The 21055-nt window shown below is 41.9% G+C and overlaps 1 protein-coding gene across 1 annotated transcript in view; it reads right to left on the reverse strand.

Annotated features, from left to right (window-relative positions):
* The window catches only part of ptpn11a (protein tyrosine phosphatase non-receptor type 11a), a 56515-nt gene that overhangs the window by 17291 nt on the left and 18169 nt on the right, over window positions 1-21055 (reverse strand). Inside the window, exons 6-11 of the mRNA XM_078554381.1 lie at window positions 18400-18513; window positions 16726-16822; window positions 16255-16334; window positions 13648-13806; window positions 7114-7245; window positions 6816-6970 (exon numbers count right to left, since the gene is read on the reverse strand). Coding sequence (XP_078410507.1) covers window positions 6816-6970; window positions 7114-7245; window positions 13648-13806; window positions 16255-16334; window positions 16726-16822; window positions 18400-18513 — 737 coding nt within the window. The remainder of the gene's footprint in view (window positions 1-6815; window positions 6971-7113; window positions 7246-13647; window positions 13807-16254; window positions 16335-16725; window positions 16823-18399; window positions 18514-21055) is intronic.

Here is a 21055-nt window from a genome sequence, read left to right on the forward strand (position 1 = left end):
TAAACTGGATTCCATTTTAAACTAACTTTTTAAATATAATTTATTCACAAGATGTGGGTGCCACTGGCAAGGCCAGCATTTATTGTCCATCCCTTATTGGCCTAGAAAAGGTGCCTCCTTGAACTCCTGCAGTCCATGTTAGGTGGGGAGATCTAGGATTTTGATCTTGTGATGAAGGAGTGATGATATATTTTCAAGGCTTGGAGGTGGTGCTGTGTACATGTGGCAGCTGCCCTTGGCCTTCTAGGTGTTCGAGGTAGCAGATTTGGGAGATGCTGTTGAAGAAGCCAGTGTATTTCTGCAGGGAATTTTTGTAGGTGGTGCACACTGCAGGCACGTTGTGTTGGTGGTGGAGGGAGTAAATGCAGAAGGCGCTGGATGGGGTGCTAGTCAAGCAGGCTTTTTTTATTCATTCATGGAATGTGGGCGCTGCTGGCTAAGCCAGGATTTATTGCCCATCCCGGATTATCCTCGAGAAGGTGATGGTGAGCTGCCTTCTTGAACCGCTGCAGTCCATGTGGTGTAGGTAAACCCACAGTGCTGTTAGGGAGGGAGTTCCAGGATTTTGACCCAGCAACTGTGAAGAAATGGCAATATATTTCCAAGTCAGAATGGTGAGTGGCTTGAAGGGGAACATCCAGGTGGTGGTGTTCCCATCTACCTGCTGCCCTTGTCCTTCAAGATGGTAGCAGTCGTGGATTTGGAAGGTGCTGTCTAAGGAGCCTTGATGAGTTCCTGCAGTGCATCTTGTAGATGGTACACACTGATGCCACTGTGCATCAGTGGTGGAGGGAGTAAATGTTTGTGGATGGGGTGCCAATCAAGTAGGCTGCTTTGTCCTGGATGGTGTCAAGCTTCAGGGAGTGTTGCTATCATCCAGGCAAGTAGAGAGCATTCCATCACACTTCTGATTTGTACCTTGTAGATGGTGGACTAGATTTTGGGGAGTCAGGGGGTGAGCTAGTTTCCTCAGGATTTTCAGCCTCTGACCTGCTCTTGTAGCCACAGTATTTATAAGGCTGGTCCAGTTCAGTTTCTGGTTAATGATAACCCCCAGGATGTTGATAAGTGGGGGATTCAGCAATGGTAATGCCATTCAGTGTCATGGGGTGGTGGCTAGATTCTCTCTTGTTGGAGATGATCATTGACTAACACTTGTGTGGTGCGAATGTTACTTGCCACTTGTCAGCCAAAACCTGAATATCATCCAGGTCTTGCTTCATTTGGACATGGACTGCTTCAGTATCCGAGGAGTCACAAATGCTGAGCATTGTGCAATCATCAGCGAACATCCCCACCCCTGACCTCATGATGGAAGGAAGGTCATTGATGAAGCAGCTGAGGATGGTTGGGCCTAGGACACTGCCTTGAGGAACTCCTGCAGTGATGTCCTGGAATGGAGATGATTGACCTCCAACATCCACAATCATCTTCCTTTATGCTAGGTATAATGCCAACCAGGAGAGTGTTTTCCCATTGATTTCCATTGTCTCCAGTTGTGCTAGGGTTCCCTGATGCCACACTCGGTCAAGTGAGGCCTTGATGTCAAGGGCAGTCACTCTCACCTCACTTCAGGAGTTCAGCTCTTTAAGTCCATGTTTGAACCAAGGCTGTAATGAGGTCAAGAGCTGAGTGACCCTGGCGGAACCCCCAAACTGAGCATCAGTAAGCAGGTTATTGCTAAGCAAATGCCATTTGATAGCACTGTTGATAACCCCTTCCTTCACTTTACTGATGATCGAGAGTGGACTGTTAGGGCAGTGATTGACTGGGTTGGATTTGTCCTGCTTTGTGTACAGTCCATACTTGAGCAATTTTCCACATTGCTAGGTAGACGCCAGTGTTGTAGCTGTACTGGAACAGCTTGGCTGACTTGGCACAGCAAGTTCTGGAGCACAAGTCTTCAATGCTACTGCCAGAATATTGTCAGGGTCCATAGCCTTTGCACTATCCAATGCTTTCAGCCGTTTTGGATATCATGTGGAGTGAATCGAACTTGCTGAAGACTGGCATCTGTAAACGCTGGGGACCTCCGGAGGATGTCAAGATAGATCATCCACTCTGCACTTCAGGCTGAAGAGACTGTAGCAAATGCTTCAGCCTTATCTTTTACACTGATGTGCTGGGCTCCCCCATCATTGAGGATGGGGATATTTGTAGAGCCTCCTCCTCCAGTGAGTTGCTTAGTCATCCACCACCATTCACGACTGGATGTGGCAGGGCTGCAGAGCTTAGATCTAATCCATTGGTTGTGGAATCACTTAGCTCTGTTTGACGCTTGCTGCTTATGCTGTTTGGCACGCAAGTAGTCCTTTGTTGTAGCTTCACCAAGTTGACACCTCATTGTTAGGTGTGCCTGGTGTTGTTCCTGGCATGCTCTCCTGCACTCTTCATTGATTCCTGGTCGATCCCCTGGCTTGGTGGTAATGGTAGAGTGGGGGATATTCTGGGCCATGAAGTTACAGATTGTGGTTGAGTACAATTCTGCTGATGATGGTCCACATGGTTGCCAGTCGAATTGCTAGATCTATTCGAAATCTATCACAATTAGCACACTGGCAGTGCCATACAACATGATGGAGGGCATCCTCAATGTGAAGACGGGACTTCGTCTCCAAAAGGTGGTCACTCCTACTGATACCGTCATGGATAGATGTATCTGTGGCAGGCAGGCTGGTGAGAATGAGGTTAAGTATGTTTTTCCCCTCTTGCTAGTTCCCGCACCACCTGCTACAGACCCAGTCTAGCAACTTTGTCCTTGGTCCTTACAACTTGGCTTGGTCTGTAGCGGTGATACCAAGTCACTTGGTGACAGACATTGAAGTCCCCCACCCAGAGTACATTCTGCACCCTTGCCACCCTCAGTGTTTCCTTCAAGTGGCGCTCAGCATGGATTCTGATTCATCAACTGGGTTGGGGGGCGGGGGGGAACGGACGGCGGTACGTGGTAATCAGCAGGAGGTTTCCTTGCCCATTTTTGACCTGGTGCCATGAGACTTCATGGGTCCAGAGACGACGTTGAGGACTCCCAGGGCAAGTTCCTCCCGACTATATATCACTGGTACTGGGTGATGGAGGTGTCTGGAACATGATCTGTAAGATATGATTCCGTGAATATGGCTATGTCAGGCTGTTGCTTGACTAGTCTGTGAGACAGCTCTCCCAATTTTGGCATGAGCCCCCAGACGTTGGTAAGGAGGACTTTGCAGGGTCAACAGGGCTGAGTTTGCCTTTATCTTTTCTGGTGCCTAGGTCGATGCTGGGTGGTCCATCTGGTTTAATTCCTCATTGACTTGTTTTTAGCGGTTTGATACAACTGAGTGGCTTGCTAGGCCATTTCAGAAGGCATGTAAGAGTCAATCATGTGCAGTCACATGTAGACCAGAGCCAGTTAAGGACAGCAGTTTTCCTTCACTAAAGGACATTAGTGAACCAGATGAGTTTTTTTATGACAATCAACACGGTTTCATGGTCATTAGGCTTTTAATTCCAAATATTTTGTTGAATCCCGCCATGTTGGGATTCGAACCCGGGTCCCCAGAGCATTACTCTGGTTCTCTGGATTACTAGTCTATGCCACTGCTGCTTTGTCCTGAATGATGTCAAGCTTCTTGACTATCGTTGCAGCTGCATCATACACTGGCTACAAGAGCAGGTCAGAGACTGGGAATCCTGCAGTGAGTGACTCACCACCTGATTCCCCAAAGTCTTTCCACCATTTACAAGGTGCAAGTCAGGATGGAATACTGCAATTATATTCTGGGGTTGAGATGATTGGCCTACAACAACCACATCATCTTCCTTTGTGCTAGATATGATTTCAGCCAGTGGAGAGTTTTCTCTCATCCCCATTGACTTCAATGTTTCTAGTGCTCCTTGATGCTATACTTGGTCAAATGCTGCTTTGATATCAAGGGCAGTCATTCTCACCTCACTTCTGCTGTTCAGTTCTTTTGTTTATGTCTCGACCAAGGCTATAATAAGGTCTGGAACTGAGTGATCCTGGCAGAACCCAAACTAAACACTGGCCAGCAGATTATTTTAAATGTTGCTTGATAGAAGGCGCTGTCCACAGTGCTATCCCTTTGCTGATGACTGAAAGTAAGCTGATGGAGCAGTAATTGACCAGACTGGATTTGTCCAGCCCTTTTTCTTTGGTGTACAGGACATATTTGGGCAAGCTTCTACATTGTCAGGTAGGTGCCAGTGTTGTAGCTGTACTGGAACTGCTTGACTAGAGGTGTAGTTAGTTCTGGAGTCTTTAGCCCTAAAGATAGGATGTTGTTAGGACCCACAGCCTTTGCATTATCCAGTGCATTCAGCCATTTCTTGATATTATGTGGAGCAATTTGAGTTGGCTGAAGGCTGGCATGTGATTCAGCACTTGTCTGCTCCATTAGGACTTACAAAGTTACCCTGACTTGGACTCACCTTAGCAGCTGAGTTAGATTAGCAGGCTGATTGCTCTCTATTGAGGAGCACAGAAATGGAAGGAAAGGTGTGCGAGGGCCAATTTCATAAAAGCACTTTAAGATTGATAAATGATTTGAAATGGCTCAAATCAGGAAAGCAGTGAGTAATACTAAAGTTTCATTCTCTTGATAGATAAAAGAATAAAAAGCAGCTGTACATTAAATATAACAAAGTAATCTAACAAGGTGTTCTGATAAATTGTAAGAAAAACAAATATTTTATCCATTCAGCTCAGCCTTCCACAGCAGCCGACAATCTTCCCTCATACTATCTTGTCTCTAGAATGATTCCAGAGTTTCTGCCCCAGCTATTCTTCCAGAAGACCATGTGGGTATTAATCACTGAGTGAAGAAGTGTTTCCTGTTATCAATTTTGAACTTGCCTTATCAAATTTCACATCTGTTCCCTTGTCTTGCAGTTGTGCAATTTAAAGTTGTGCTCTGGATTAACTGGTTAATTCCAATTAGTATCCTATACACAAGTGAAAGGCCCCCTCATTAACCACCTCTCAAAGTTTAAGAGTCCAAATTTTCCTACCCGTTTCTGATTATTTTTGGTCCAAGAGATCGGTCTTTACTGGACTACTTTCAGGGCTTGAATATTTTTCTTGTGCTTTACTGCCCAAAACTGAAGTAAAAAAATTATTTCGAGTTATCAACAGTCACAGATTGCAACTCTTTTGAGTACAATCACAGTTCTTGGTTTCCAGGAGTGGGACATGAACCCACAACCTTCTGATTCAAAGGCGAGGGTGCTATGGACTGAGCCACAGCTGACACCTCTAAAAAATGTGTGACTTGTGCATGCTAAAGAGGGTCAGCATGACAGCGTCAGATTTATACTCTGATTTGGCAATTCAGCTCAGCATTGTTTGTTTTGTTGATTGCTGCTTTGTAATAATTGAACATGGCATGTGTTGGGTTTACTACCACCCCCAGATCTCCCCTTAGCCTCTCCCCTAGCCAGTCCAGCACCATTAAGCTTAAATAATGAGTACTTGGTAGTGGAATCTACAGCAAGGGTCCAACTGAGTTGTTGAAAGATCAACACAAAAAAATCTCAAGTTTATATTCACTGTGAGTTGTTCCTTTATACAGAAATATGTTTACTGTTGTAGCTATTCATTTGACAGGGAAGGTTTCCAACATTAAAACAATTTTTCAAAAGTAGTACTGCTTTGGATTTTGAGAGCAAGGCCACAAGATAATTAGATTTCAGGTCAGGAACTGCACTTTAAAAAGCAAACAAAAAAAATCTAACTTTGCATTGCACACTACGGCAATGGTATGCAGTCTTCCACAGCCATTTTTTCACTGTATTCGACCATTGCTTATCCACAAGCTTAAACCAGACCAGACCAAACCCTCAGGGCAGAGCCAAGAAGATTTGATTTCTGACTTGCGTTGAATTAGCTGGAGTGGCAGTAGGAGTGTTCCACCTGGCTTCAGAGACCTCAGATAGTGGGGTTGGGGTGGGGTTGGGGTGGGGGTGGGTGAGGAGAGTGTGAAAAAAACGAACAAGAAGAAAAAAATTTCCGTCAGGATTTGAGCTCCAGTATTGGGCACATATGGAATTAGTGAGGATAGGCTCTTATGATAAAGCAAAATAGGGTTGCTTCAGTGTTAAGGCTCCCATGTGAATTGCAACAACTTGGCAGGATGGGATACTGAAGACAACTTGTACCTGTGGGATTGTATCTCATGAGCACTTAAATGGAGTTTGGTTGGGGGGGAAAATAGAGTAAAACCCAGATTCAAGTAATTAGTCTCAATGAAGAGACATGCTTTCTAATTGCAGCATCTCTCGTGTTAGGGAGTGGACAACAAATTGTTTCTCTATCAGGTGCATCTCGAGTTCTTTTAGACCAGGATTTCCTCCACTCCATCAATCCACTAGCCAAACCTCAAATTCTGTTCAATGGCAACAGGTGAGGCATACCAATTTCCTAAATCAGTCACCTTAGTGAGGGGTCTACAATAGACACTTCCAATTTAGTGCCAAAAAGAGGAGTGGACTAACACACATCATGAACAGAGTTGCAATTTCCCTATTTCGTGTCAAAGGCTTACATTTAACAGAAAAAAGGACATTTCATCCCAACTACAGGTGAAAAGGGTGTCGTAACTGACCAAATGACCTAATTTCCAGAGGGAGTCTTTGCTTGAAGTTTGGCGTACCTTACAGATAATCAATCAGTAACAATTAAATCAATTCCTTTTCAAACACAGCAAAGTAACCGTATAAGATTATTGGTGCCGTTTCAGACAGGACTGTCAAAAATATCAGGATTCACTCATTACTTGAGTTAAATCCTCTCGTCCAAACCCAATCTTTTCTTGTACCTGCAGTGAACAACGATTGGCCCCGTTTCTGGGATGTTCTCCTGTTTGATATTTACTTCTTCCAGAAAATCCAGCACACCACCCGGATCACTAGGAACACCATGATCTGGCCATGTTTTGAAATGATATTGCCACACAGTCCTTTCAGTGCTCCCCTAAAACAGAGATTTACATTTATATCAGAAACTGGGAAATACTCTCGCCCCCTCCAATAATGAAAATTAATACATCAAGGATGGGGGCGGGGAGAAACACATGTGCCTCCTCCACCTTTAGCAGTTCCTACACCCACTCTTACCTGTCCTACTTTAGAAAGTTTGAGCTCCCTTAAGATATAATCGTGGGCTGGGCACTCTCGAACATTCCTGACACGCATACCTCCATATTCCTTCAAGGACATTTCATCTGGCCAGTATTTCACACATTTGCTCTGAAACAGATGCATTAGTATAAAGAAGTTTACTTCAAACATTAGGATGTACAAACTCAGCAGGTGTTATTGAGAAGAGTTGTGCTGTTAGGCAGAACATTCAGCCAACTTCACTCTCAAGCTCAGATTTACATTCAAGGCTTAGCCCATTTTTGCGTCCCTGTGATACACCATAGCCTGTGCATTTTTACTGCCATAGTCTTTACTTACCCCTTTAAATATTTATCTAACTTTTCCCTGAAAGCAACGGTCTCTTCATCAATAACCCCCTGGTGCAAAGGATTCCATGCACCAACAACTCTCTGTGCAAAGACATTTCTCCCAATTTCCTTTCTTACTCTGGGTGTTGCATTTAAATGAACAATTTTTCATCATTGACTTCCCAGAGAAAATAGTCTTTTCCTTTTCACTATCCAAATTCTTATGCTAAATCTTTTAAATCTCCTCTTTATCTTCTCTGCCCCAGTGGAAACAACATGCACTTCTAACACATTAAATTTAGCAAAACATCAAGGTGCTCACTGAGGCATAATAAAACAAAAGGTCGGTGAAGAAAATAGTCCCTACATTTCACGCCTCTCCTTGCAATTCACAAGGCTTATAAAATTATCGAGCACAAGAGTTTGTCATTCAGCTTCTCATGCTTGCGTCAGAGCAATCCAAAACAAAATGTCAATAAAAGGTAACCTTCAGTACAAAGTTGTACTGGAGGTTTCTAAATTTAAAAACTCTGGAATTGCGTAAGTCAATGAACACCTAATGGTTAACGTTTGGTAGGGCCTGATAAGGTGAATCTTCTGAAATATTATCTATTTTTCTCTGAGATGTTGACTGGCCTGCTGTACATATACAGCATCCTCAGACTGGGTAATCTTTCAGCTGATCGTTCATGGGTAGTCTGAGGTGGTGTAGATGTAACTTTTAAGATGGCTATGCTGAGTCTGGGATTGGGTCACAGTGGAAAAGAGGTCAAGAAGCAACGAACAGAAGAAAGAAAATGGACTTGGAGCAAAGCACAGCAGGAGAGAGGAAAAGGAGGAGAAAGAAGACAGCAAGTATAGCACAGCATTGCATGAAGATGCAGGAAATGCAGAACAGATATTGATAGAAAGGTATGGAGTAGAAAGAGACTACAGCAGTGTATGAGGATAACCAACAAGATGCATTGCAGTGGTGGTGCACTTGGTGGGGATGGGAAATAATACAAGTGCAGCACATTATGCATAGGGTCAGGAAGCACAGAGCTAGATGGTACATGGCAGCTTGGAAAGCATAGCATTTTAAAATTAAGGGCATTGAGACCTCAGGAGAAGTTAGCTCACCATTTTAATAGCACTGAGAATCTGGTGAACTTTGATAGCAGCTGTCAGAAGAATTTATATCCTTCTGGATCTAGTTTTCAATCAGAAGGCAGTATGGTAGGTCAAATGTATTAGCTTGTCCAATTACATGTTGTGTCTTTAAAGCAGAAAAATATGTCAGAGAAATCTGCAGCCTTAACTGCATCATGGGCATTATAATCGATCAGTTAATACATACTTTGATACACTGCATTCAGAAAGGGATAATTCATTCATGTGACAGAGACAATGGGGCTTTCTGGGATCTTGCTGCTTCAGATCTTTGGCATGTAGCAGTACTTAAGTCCCAGCCTTCAGAGGCTTCAAATGGAAATGCTCATGGAGACTATTAAAACACAGAAAAAAAGAACTTCTGCTTTTAAGGAAAAATTACATAAACATTTGAAGGGGAAAGTAAAGACTATGGCAGTGAAAATGTACAGGCTAAGGTGTACCACAGGGACACAAAAACGGGCTGAGCCCGGAATGTAAACCTGAATTTGAGAGTGAAGTTGGCTGAATGTTCTGCCTAACAGCTCTTCCTCATACCTTATGTCTCAATGACACCCGAGGTAAATTTAACGATGCTTTTGAATTCTACAATTTTCTGTGTTAGAAACATCTTAATTCCCTGCCTTCTGCTACTTACTTTGGAACCTGGACTGATTTTGCAGGTTCTCTTTTGCCTTTCTATTTGTTTTATTAACTGCTGTTTTCTAGCTTCTGACGCTTGATTGGCTGTTTTCCTTCTCATTTCCTTCCATTAGAACCATGCTACCTGTTCATTTGCAAGTGGCTGAATTATCTAAGTTATGGTTATGCCAGTGAAATGCAAACTTGATTTATACTGAAATGCAATGCGCTGATCTGTTGCAAAGCCAAATGACAACAGTGTGAGAGAGCAAAGAAACTCAAACGTGTTTTCGGAAAAGAACATACTACATTTCTGACTCAGTGGCATAATTTATTCAAAAAGCGAGTGAAACAGAAAGCAGGAAACTACAGGCCAGTTATCATCCATCATAGGGAAAATGTTAGAAGCTATTATTAAAGGTGTTAAAGCAGGGCACTTAGAAAAGTCTAAGGCAATCAGGCAGAGTCAACATGGCTTTGTGAAAGGGAAATCATGTTTAACCAATTTATTGGAGTTCTTTGAAGGAGTCACATGTGCTGTGGATAAAAGGGAACCGGTGGATGTACTGTACTTAGGCATTTGATAGCGTGCCATATCAAAGGTTATTTCAGAAAATAAAAGCTCATGGTGTAGGGGGTAATATATTGGCATGGATAGAAGATTGGCGAACTAACAGGAAACAAAGGGTAGCCATAAATGGGTCTTTTTCTAGTTGGCAAGATGTAACGAGTAGTGTGCCACAAGGATTAGTGCTGGGGCCTCAATTTTTTACAATTTATATAAATGACTTGGGAGGGACAGATGGTATGGTTGTTAATTTGCTGATGACACAAATGTAGGTAGGAAAGTAAGTTGCGAGGAGGATGTAAAGAGGCTACAAAGTGACATAGATAGGTTAAGTGAGTGGGCAAAGACCTGGCAAGTGGAGTATAATGTGGGCAAATGTGAAATTCCCCATTTTGGCAGGAAGGATAAAAAGCATATTATTTAAATGGTGAGAGATTGCAGAGCTCTGAGATTCAGAGGGATCTGAGTGTTCTAGTGCATGAATCACAAAAGGCTAGTATGCAGGTACAGCAAGTAATTAGGAAAGCTAAAAGAGTGGGCAGAATTTTGCCCTTGATGGGCGGGCAGGCAGGCAGCCGATTGCTGCCGGCGCCGAAACGGGCCCTGCCGCCATTTTAAGTGGCCGGTCAATTAAGGCTCGCCCAGCGGACCTCCCGACAGGAAGTGCTGTGCGCTTCCTGTGCGGGGGGGATTCCCCAACTCTCATAGTGCGCTCTTTTGCGCACGTGAGCGAAAGAGCACACATCTCCATGAGACTAAGTGCTGCCTCAGGGAGAGCGCTGACAGTGTTTGAAACTTTAAAAATAGAAAAATAAAAAAATTATTAACACGTCCCCCTCATGTGACAATGTCACATGAGATGGGACATGTTAATAAATATCACAAAAACTTTATTAAACTTTTTTAAAACAGACATGAAACCTCATCCCGGCGGTGGATGAGGTTTCATGTTTTTTCAGAAGCCCGCTGGGGCTCTTGGCCTGCCCGCCAGCCTTAAGGTTGGACAGGCAGGGCCTTTAATTGGTTTAACTACCATGTCTGCCCGCCTTCCTGAATATTTAAATGGGGCGGGATGGTGTCAGGGGTTCCTCCCGACGTCATCCCGTGTCATTTTCCCGTCGGCGAGCCCCTGCCCCCAAATCGCCGATGGAAAAATTTTGCCCAATGTTATTGTTTATTGCAAGGGGAATTGAAGACAGAAGTAGGGAGGTTGTGCTTCAGTTGTATAGGGCATTGGTGAGACCACATCTGGAGTACTGTGTTTAGTACTGGTCTCCTTATTTAAGGAAAGGTATAGATGCATTAGCAGTTCAGAGGTGGTTTACTAGGCTAATACCGGGAATGGGCAGGTTGTCTTTTGAGGAAAAGTTGTACAGGTTAGCATGTGTCCACTGGAGTTTAGAAGAGTATGAGGTGACTTGATCGAAACCTTTAAGATCCTGAGGGGACTTGACAGAATGGATGTGGAGAGGATGCTTCCTCTTGTGGGAGAATTTAGAACTAGGGGTCACTGTTTAAAAATAAGGGGTCGCTCATTTAAAACCGAGATGAGGAGAAATGTTTTCTCTGAGGGTTGAGAGTCTTTGAAACTCTCTTCCTCAAAAGGCAGTGGAAGCAGAATATTCTTGAGGCAGAGCAAGATAGATTCTTGATTAACAAGGAGGTGAAAGGTTATTGGGGGTAGGCAGGTTACAATCAGATCAGTCATAATCCTATTAAATAGCAGAGCAGGCTTGAAGGGCTGAGTGGCCTACTCCTGCTCCTAGTTCAGATGTATGTAATGAGACATGAAAATTACAAATTTTCTACATTTAAGTTGAATTCAATTAATTTTGTAGGGAGCAAACTGTGATCTGCCCTTATTCCCCGTCTCCCATCACCAACAATGCAGCTGTACAGGAGACACTGACACCAGCTGAATATATATTAGCAAAAAGCTCGGGTGATATAAACAAATGATTTGGGTTGCTTTCAGTTCTGTTTGCACCATTTAGAATTCTAAGTATCAAATCCATTTCATTCTGCATCTAGTGATGTTTATAAAGTAACACTGAGCCAGGCAATAAATCTCAAAAGAGGAGAAAAATTTTACATCAATTGATTTTTTCTCTGGCAGCTGTATTGTCAATTAATCACCATCACTCGCTGCCAATAAGGAGACACCTTTACCATGCAAGAAGGTATTACAATTTATTGGTAGATGCTTGGAGTTCACAAATTTCCTATTAAAAAGGCAGCAATACTGTGTTCTGCAAGGACAACAGCTTTAGTTAGAAGTAATATACAGGTTTTAAGGTATTTTGAACAAGCACAGTTATACCCACAGAAACAATGCATGTTCCTGTAAATGCAATTCAAAAGAATCAACGTGCAAGCCACTTGATTTTTCTATCAATGAAAATAGCTTTGCCAATTGTAGTTTACCCACCCCCAGGTGATACAGGACAACGATCATAGCACTGAACTCTTCGGGAAAAATATTTGGGCACCCCGTGTACACACCCACCCCCCCCGCCCCAAACCCTTCAAATCATCAGTTACCCCATGACCCAAAGTTTCCCCAAAACCAACATTTATCCATAAATTAATTAAGATCTTTGCTGGTCTTAAGTGAGATCGATTGGTACTGAATGGCAGCAGTAGCCATAATGCCACATAGTCTGGGATCAGTTTATTACTGAATAATTTGCCAGGTTATCATAGCAGAGGGAAAAACATTAGGGACTTTCAAAACGCAGCTTGATTTCATATCAAAAAGGGATCTTTTGGCATTTTCTTGATATTTCTTTTGTTCTTATGTACCAGGCCAGTTTAAGAATCTGAGGAGAGTTGGGATAACTTCATGTTACAAGTGCATTCCTGACTCCTATATACAGTTCCATATTGGTGAGCCAGAGATATAATTCCCACACAGGGGTTAAGGAAGGACTGAAGCTTTCCATCAGATGTTTTAAATCTTCATTATCAAATTTCTCCACAGATACTCGATACAGAGGAGACACATTGGAACTATACACATCAGGATACATTTGAACCATTTATTTTACAAAATGGGTCTTAGCGTGAACTTTCCTGCTTCAAATCTTCCTTGATTACTGGGAGTTGGAGGAGGAAAGAGGCATGGGGCTCAGAGTTCCTACACATTGGACATACAGAACCATCCATTAATTGAGCATATACCCAACTTCATTCACGCAAAATGGAGTCGCCATCTTGGATTCCACTGGAAAGAAACTAGGTTCCAGTGGGAAAAATTGGTCAACAAATTATCTGCAATCTAATGTCATAAACAAGCAATAGGTGTAAATAATCCATGAGATATATTGCGCTTCTTAAAGATTAATTAAAGGGACTTGATGAGCTTTTAGATGGGAGTCTTCTAGCAGATGCACTTACAAAGTCATTTTGCACTGCAAACTACTTTAGCTCAGCCAGCAAGATTGGTATGTGGTACGTTTTGCTTGAAATTATGTAGAGGCTGATTAAGATAAATTCAAGGTTGGCTGCAATTTTTTTTTTATTACATGTTCTACCTGCAATTACCCTACACCCAGCCACCTCCCAAATTGTTAATATTCACCACAGTACCAGAGGATGACTGATAACCCCTTACTCGAGCTAGCTGAGTCAATGCCTTCAGGAGAGAAAAGTGGTAAGAGAATCAATATAATAGATATGAAAAATGCAGCAGCTAATGTAGAGACAGTTCAAGTGGCACTTAAAACAGATTATCTGCCCCGCCAGGAGAGAACATACATCAAATGGTGATTATCATGTCCCCAAATCCTCACCACTGATCTGGTCCCAAAGTCAATCTCTACAATTATAAAAAAATCATTCTTGGGTTCATTTAAGACTTACTTTTCCTCGTTCCACTTCTTTTGTAGTCATGACAATTACACTCGAGTTTTCTTGAAAAACCATCCTCCAGAAGTCATTCACCGTGTTCTGCAGACAGCCCTGCGTAGCAATGTAGCTCTTCTTTGTCTTTGTGGTGGTTCGATTGCTTTCAATGTCATGCTGAGTTAAACAGATGAATACGATGTATTAACGAGTCAGTCCTGATTTACAGCTCTGTTTGATTAAAGGGCAAGAGTCACCAGCAAGATTCTATTATTTTTGAAGATCAGTTACAAAATTAAGATTTTGTTTAATGGGTTTCTATTCTATGTTGTGCACCTCCACCTGAGGAGGCAGCAATCTTGCTTCAAAAACTTTCTGACAATGCAGATCTATGCCCAAGTAAAGCAACAGGGGAGTGAGAATTTTTACATTAATTGATTGCTGTAAAAATTCATTCCAATGGGAAAAAGATCTTATAACTAATATATTTAATATTTTACATGCATTAAGATGCAACTACAATTGTCATGTTTGCATAGAAGAGGATTAATGTTTAAAGTACACTTTAAAGTGCTCTCATTTATATACTGTAGTTCCTTATACCCTTAGGAAGTGCAGTCATTTAGGTAAACAAATGTGAATTTTTACACAACAAACAGCCAATGAGATAAATAGTGAATCGATTGTTGTAGTGTTGGTTCAGGGAAACATCTGGCCAGGATACCAGTGCCATGGGATCTTTCTCCCCACAATAACTCCCCACATGACCCCTCCATTAAAAAACTCCCTTTGCCTCATTGTCAGCGATATAGCCCCATACCCTGGCATGCCATCCTTAAACGCCTCTCCATTTCTCTCAAAATCTATCCTTCTGGCCACCCCTCCATCTCTCCCGCTTTGGCTCATCAACCATTTTCTTGCACCTCTATGAAGTGTTTTGAGATATTTTTCTAAGTTAGCGGTGCTAGAATTTAAATTTGCTGTTGTATAATGGAAAACTAAAGTGGGCCACCAATGGCCCTTGGCGTACATCATTGCAACCCATCTTCAATGTAAACAGGCATTGATCTTAACTCTGTTACTTCACCATTGGCCATTATTCTATCTATGCTGCTATATTTCTTCATACACCAAATATCTGAATTTTTCTAACAAGCCTCATGAGACATTAACAATTGCTCTTCACATTAAGGCAGCATTTGACAGCGTGTGGCATCAAGGATCCTTAATAAAATTGAAGTCAATAGGAATTGGGGGTGGTGGGGTCCAACTCTCTACTGACTGGAATCGTAACATCATACCTAACACAAAGCAAGGTGGCTGTGGTTGTTGGAGGTCAATCATCTCAGCTCCAAAACATCACTGCAGGAATTCCTCAGGGTAGTGTCCTAGGCCCAACCATCTTCAGCTGCTTCATCAATGGCCTTCCCTCCATCAGAAGGTCAGGAGTGGGATTGTTTGCTGTTGATTGCACAGTGTTCAGCACCATTCACAATTTCTCAGACAAAGAAACAGCCTGTGTCCATATACAGCAAGACCTAGAGAACATTCAGGCTAAACTGATAAGTGGCAAGTAACACTTGAGCCACACAAGTGTCAGGCAATGGCCACCGCAAGTGGGTCTAACCACCTCCCCTTGACATACACTGGCATTACCATCAACAAATCCCTCACCATTAACATCTTGGAGATCACTACTGACCAGAAACTTAACCGGATCATCCACATAAATAAAGTAGCTACAATGACAGGCCAGAGGTTCAGTAATCTGTGGTGAGTGAGTCACCTCCTGACTCCCCAAAGGCTTTCTACCAATTACAAGGTGTAACTAAGGTGTTTGATGTAATACTTGCCACTTGCCTGGATGACTGCAGCTTCAGTAACACTCAAGATCATCAACCAGGACAAAGCAACCTGCTTCCCATCCATCACCATAAACATTCACCCCCTCCATCACTGATGCACCTTGGCTGCAATGTCTACCATCTACAAAATGCACTAGAAAAACTTTCTAAGGATTTTTTGACAGCACCTCCAAGATCTGCAACCTCCAAACCCTAGAAGGACAAGGCAGCAGGCACACAGAAACATCACCAGCTGCAGTTCCCCACCAAGCCACACACCATGCTGACTTGAAAATATATCACCATTCCTTCATCACTCAGTCAAAATCCTGGAATTTCCTACCTAAAAGCACTTCAGAGTACCTTCACCACACAGACCGCAGCATTTCAAGCTCACCACCACCTTCTCAATGGCAATTAGGTTGGCCAATGAATGCTGGCCTTGTCAGTGACACCCAAATCCCATGAATGGATAAAAAAGAAAAAATTATATTGAACACCTTTTGAAAATGCAAATACATCATCATTAGGACTCAGTGACTTATCTACTGATTTCTACATTTTTCTCAAACCAAATCTTTTTCCAGTGAACTATAACAACACCCCCACCTCTTCCTTTACTATGCCCACATTCTCACTTCCACCATTTATAAACACTGATGTAAAAAAAAAGTATCTCCCTTCAGCCCAATGATGGTCTACCTGCCCTTCAAGCTTTTTATTTAATTTTAATGTTCCACGTAAATTCTATGTTGAGCTATATATCACACTAAATAGTTACCGTAATGAAGTTGGCATTGATGTAATCAGAACCAGATTCATTCACATCTCCATCATGTAGGACTACTCGAGTGTGATCAACTAGAAGGAAGAAATCATTGCTATTAGGTGTCAAACTACTTAATACAATGAATGTTGTAAATGCTTATTAGGCAATTTCCTCTTCTGAGAGAATTAAAAAGGAATCAGTATTCTTCTAGGCAAGGCATACTCAGGGAATGCAGCTAACAACCCCTCACTCACATCTGCTGTGTCCTGAAAAGCCTAATAATCAAACTGTTAGCCGCAAAGATAACTAGCAAAAAAGGAATTTTGAGCAAGGCAGTTTACTACTGAAAACCAGCTGGTTTAGGACTGGCAACTAGTCTATGGTAGACAAAGTCAGTAGTCACAAGATAAGTCACCAATGCAACAAACACAAGTGGTAGGGGAAGAAAGCACTACATGATGGATTAAGTCAGTCTATACTTACAGGGCAGGATATTCTTGTAGCGATTCTTGTTTTTGTTTTCTGACCGCTGTCCTTCCTTTCGACTGTAGAGAAGCTTACACTCTTGCTGTTGTAGTGTCTGCAACAGAATAGGTTCGGGTTGAACAGTCAAAAATTTAAATAATTACAGAACAGAACCACAATTGACTGCAGCTCCCTTCGGTGTGCAGGGATTGAAAAAATAAAACAGGCAGCCACAGTTTCCATTAATTATACAGGAATCCTGCATGTGTTGGAATGCCAGGTGGTGCCAAGTTTAGACATGACTGTGATTCTCCACATTAAATTGGACTGCACAGAGATGCTCACTTGGGTGATGCAGTGCATGACAACTGGCACCAATGGAGCCATACCCAGAAATAAAGGGGAGGAAAAAAAATCAAACCATAAAATGTATTATGGTTTTAAAATTATCGCATTTTAGAGTTTGCGACCACGAACTCATTTCAGCAAAATCATTAAAAATGGCAGGGAGTTTGATGGCAGTCAGGCACAGGGAAATGGTTTGGCAGGAATGTAGATAATTTGACAGAGGGTAACAGCTGGCTGTCATTCACAAATCACTCCAAGGATTGTTGAACTGATAGAACATTGATGATCTTGAACTCAAAACATCTGCGTTCTCCGTAATGTCATCCAAAAGGCATATTAAAAAAACTGAACTTTAAAAAAAAAATGCACACACAGCAGTATGGATCTGAAAGTATGCAACATTGCTCAGTGTATTAAATAAAGAGAAAATGCTGGAAATATACAGTAGTCAGCCAGCACCTGCAAAACAGGAAAATTGAGTGAAAGGTCCTTACTCAGAATCAGGGACGATCTTACACCCAAAATGTTCATCTATCGTTTCTCTTTACAGGTGATGACACACTTTGCAATTCCAGCAATTTCTGTTTTTATTTCAGAATTCCAGGAATTGCAATTTTTCTTAATGTTCAGTTATTTAATGACAAAGCTGAAGGAATAAGTATTTGCTCGCCGGTGAATAATTAGGAAACAAACTACGCTGTACATTGAAAAAGATAGTTGTTAATTTTACCTGATACTTATTCATGTGGGGGATTTGCCTCGTCACTTAATAATGCTCCTTATAAAATGGACTGAGTAGAAAGAATTATTAACATTCTACTTTTCTCCCCTTTTCCATTTGTCTTTTTCTATTCCCTTTTTAAAACAATAGACTGAAAGTATTAGTGAATGACTTGGAGGATTTACTGATGCTGACAGGTCAAGGATGCTGAATTAACAAGGGACATTAAAATAGCAAAAATTGCAATCACAGACCAGCGGGTGGCTTTAACTGGCAATTCATTTCCCAACACTGATGAATTCAGTGACTCCTAATCAGCTCCTAAAGCCATCTATTAGAGAATACTATTTAAGCATTTACAGAAAAAAAATAAAATCACAAATAAACAGTCATACTTCTCTAACACACTGATCTTTGACAGCAATCTGAACATTCATTAAAATTCCTATCTAAGCAAGCAAAGTTCAATTTTAATTCACCCCTGATCCTACAGAATAGTTGTCATTTCATCAGCTGTAGTAGAATGAAACCCAGGTTTGAATGGGCAGTCCAATAATTCAATACATCACTAGTTTCAGGTCCAATTTACCTTCAATCTCCCACGAGTGAATAGAAATATGTACCTCAAACTCTTCCCAGAATCCTTGCTTCACCTTATCCATCATCTCAGCTGGTTTGCTCAGTTCCCTCACACGGCTTTCAATTTCGGCTGCATTAATTCGTGTTGTGTTTAGTGGCTGCAGGGGCAAAAAGAAAGACAAAAATCCATTAGTGAATAGATCATTCCCACCTTCTGTATTCTACAGCTCCCCAATGTACCCACCTTTCCTCCCCTCTTCTACAGCTCCCTGACCCATGATCCAGTTCAATGCTACACCAATAGAAATTTACAGGCTGTTCAGATACATTGGATGGGGAGGCGGTCAGGGGAGGTTGGAAGGAGGGGGCCAGGAAAGGTGCCTTTTTCCAAAATGCACTACCCCAAGTCACTGCCTCAAACACATTCTCGTCCACATCAGTGGAGAATTGGAATGGATTTCCATAATTTATCACAATGCAAATTCCTCTCAGTGCAAGACCAATAACTAGTTCATTCAGGCTCAAGCCACATTTTAATTTAAATGTAGAAACATAGATAATGCACTGCAGTGACCTAATGGCCACAACACTAATCCTCGTGTTTCGAACAATATGATATTAATAAAACCTTCACCCGAATACAATCTAATCATAGCCCATCATAGTGAGGACACAGACTGGCTTATTAGGAATCAATCTGTATAAAGTCCCTGAAGCATTGTGCTCATTATACTAAATCCAAGCTTTAAATGGAAATCACTGTTGCCGCGGAACACATCTATTCAATTAGACATCGAGTGCATTGAGAAAAACATAGTAACAAAAAATTTGTTACTACAAATCATTATTTGTTGATGGGCATGACATGTGCAGAGTCTGCTAATGCAATTAACACCAACTGGGAATTTAACTTGTTGCACCCTCTCCACGCCCCAGTTTTTTTTCCTTTCATCTGCTGCCACAAGCTTTTTAAAAATTCTTTCATGGGATGTGGGCATTGCTGGCAAGGCCAGCATTTGTTATCCATCCTTAATTGTCCTCGAAAAGGGGGTGGTGAGCCGCCTTCTTGAACCGCTGCAGTCTACCTCGTTTGACTTTCTGTAGCAGTTTTGGTACAACGGAGTTGCTTGCTAGGCCATTTCAGAGGGCAACTAAGAGACAACCACATTGCTGTGGGTCTAGAGTCACATGCAGGCTAGACCAGGTTAAGGACAGCCTTAAAGTACATAAGTGAATGAGGAGTTTTAAAGACAATAGTTTCACGGTTACCATAAATCAGACTAGCTTTCAATCTCAGATTTATTAATTAACTGAATTTTTAAGTTGAATTTAAGTTCCACCAGCTGTCATGGTGGGATTTGAACCCTTGTTCCCAGAGTATTAGTCTGGGCAACTGGATTACTAGCCAAGTGGCATTGCCACTATGCCACCATCTCACACAAGAACACAATAAATAGGAGTGGACCATATGGATCGACGAGCCTAATCCACCATTCAGTACAATCATGACTGATCTTGAGCTTCAATTCTACTTTCCTGCCTGCTCCCCATATCCCTCAATTGATTGAGACTCCAAAAATCTGTCTATCCCAGCCTTAAAAGCACTCAATGGTAAAGCATCCACTACCCTTTGGGGTAGAGAATTCCAAAGATTCACAACCCTTCGCGAAGCAATTTCTTCTCATCTCAGTCCTGAGAGAGAGAATGCAGACAGCTAGCTCATAGAGCTCTGTCAAAGATACCCACAGATGACCACGAACTTGGGAGAGAACGTAGGTGGGGCCAACTGTGTCGAGTTACGCTGTAATAATTGCGATTCCTGATATTCCATTGGGAAAGTAAAATGAATTTGCTTCCATTTAGGTGCCTACTCCACTAGGAGAGTTTACAGATCAGAAAATCAGGATTAAGCTGGGCTGGGAGCCTTACAGGCTTCATTGTTAGTACAAGTAACATAGCAAAACCTCATCAGTGCCTCTACCATTGAAGCAAGTTTTTATTAACAATTAGTGCCCTCTAGTGCCGCAATAAAGCAACGCTGAGCAACACATTAAGTGAGACAAATAATGCGGTTCAGCCTCTTGTTCCTTGGTGTGAAAGTATAATAATTTTCATAATATTATTATGATTTGTTGTAAAAGTAGGTTAATAGTGGGATTTATTTAAATTAGAGACAGCTGGTCTGGAGATTTGGCAGTATTAAAAGACATTACATCCCCACCCCGTTTCTTCCCCCTCCCTTTTATTTTTTTCAATAATTTATATAGATTTTTCTTTTCCCACCTATTTCCATTATTTTTAAATCTACAACTAATACCTTGTCAGTCTTTCCACCCCACCCCCACTAGAGCTGTACCTTGAGTATCCTGCCATCCATTCTTAATTAGCACTTTTCTTAGATAATATCACCACCTTCAATACCTCTTTGATCCTTTTGTCTGTGACATCTTTTGATTATCTGCTCCTATCACTGCTTGCTTGTCCCTACAACCACTCCCCCTCAACTTCTCTCCCCACACCACCTTAAACCAGCTTATATTTCACCCCTCTCCTAACTATACTCAGTTCTGCTGAAGGGTCACGAGGACTCGAAACGTTGACTCTTTTCTTCTCCGCCGATGCTGCCAGACCTGCTGAGGTTTTCCAGGTAATTCTGTTTTTGTTTTAAGTAGAGAGGGGTTTGAAATGCTAAATACGTAA

This window comes from Cetorhinus maximus, chromosome 12, assembly GCF_964194155.1.
Source record: "Cetorhinus maximus chromosome 12, sCetMax3.hap1.1, whole genome shotgun sequence".
Classification (NCBI taxonomy): domain Eukaryota; kingdom Metazoa; phylum Chordata; class Chondrichthyes; order Lamniformes; family Cetorhinidae; genus Cetorhinus; species Cetorhinus maximus.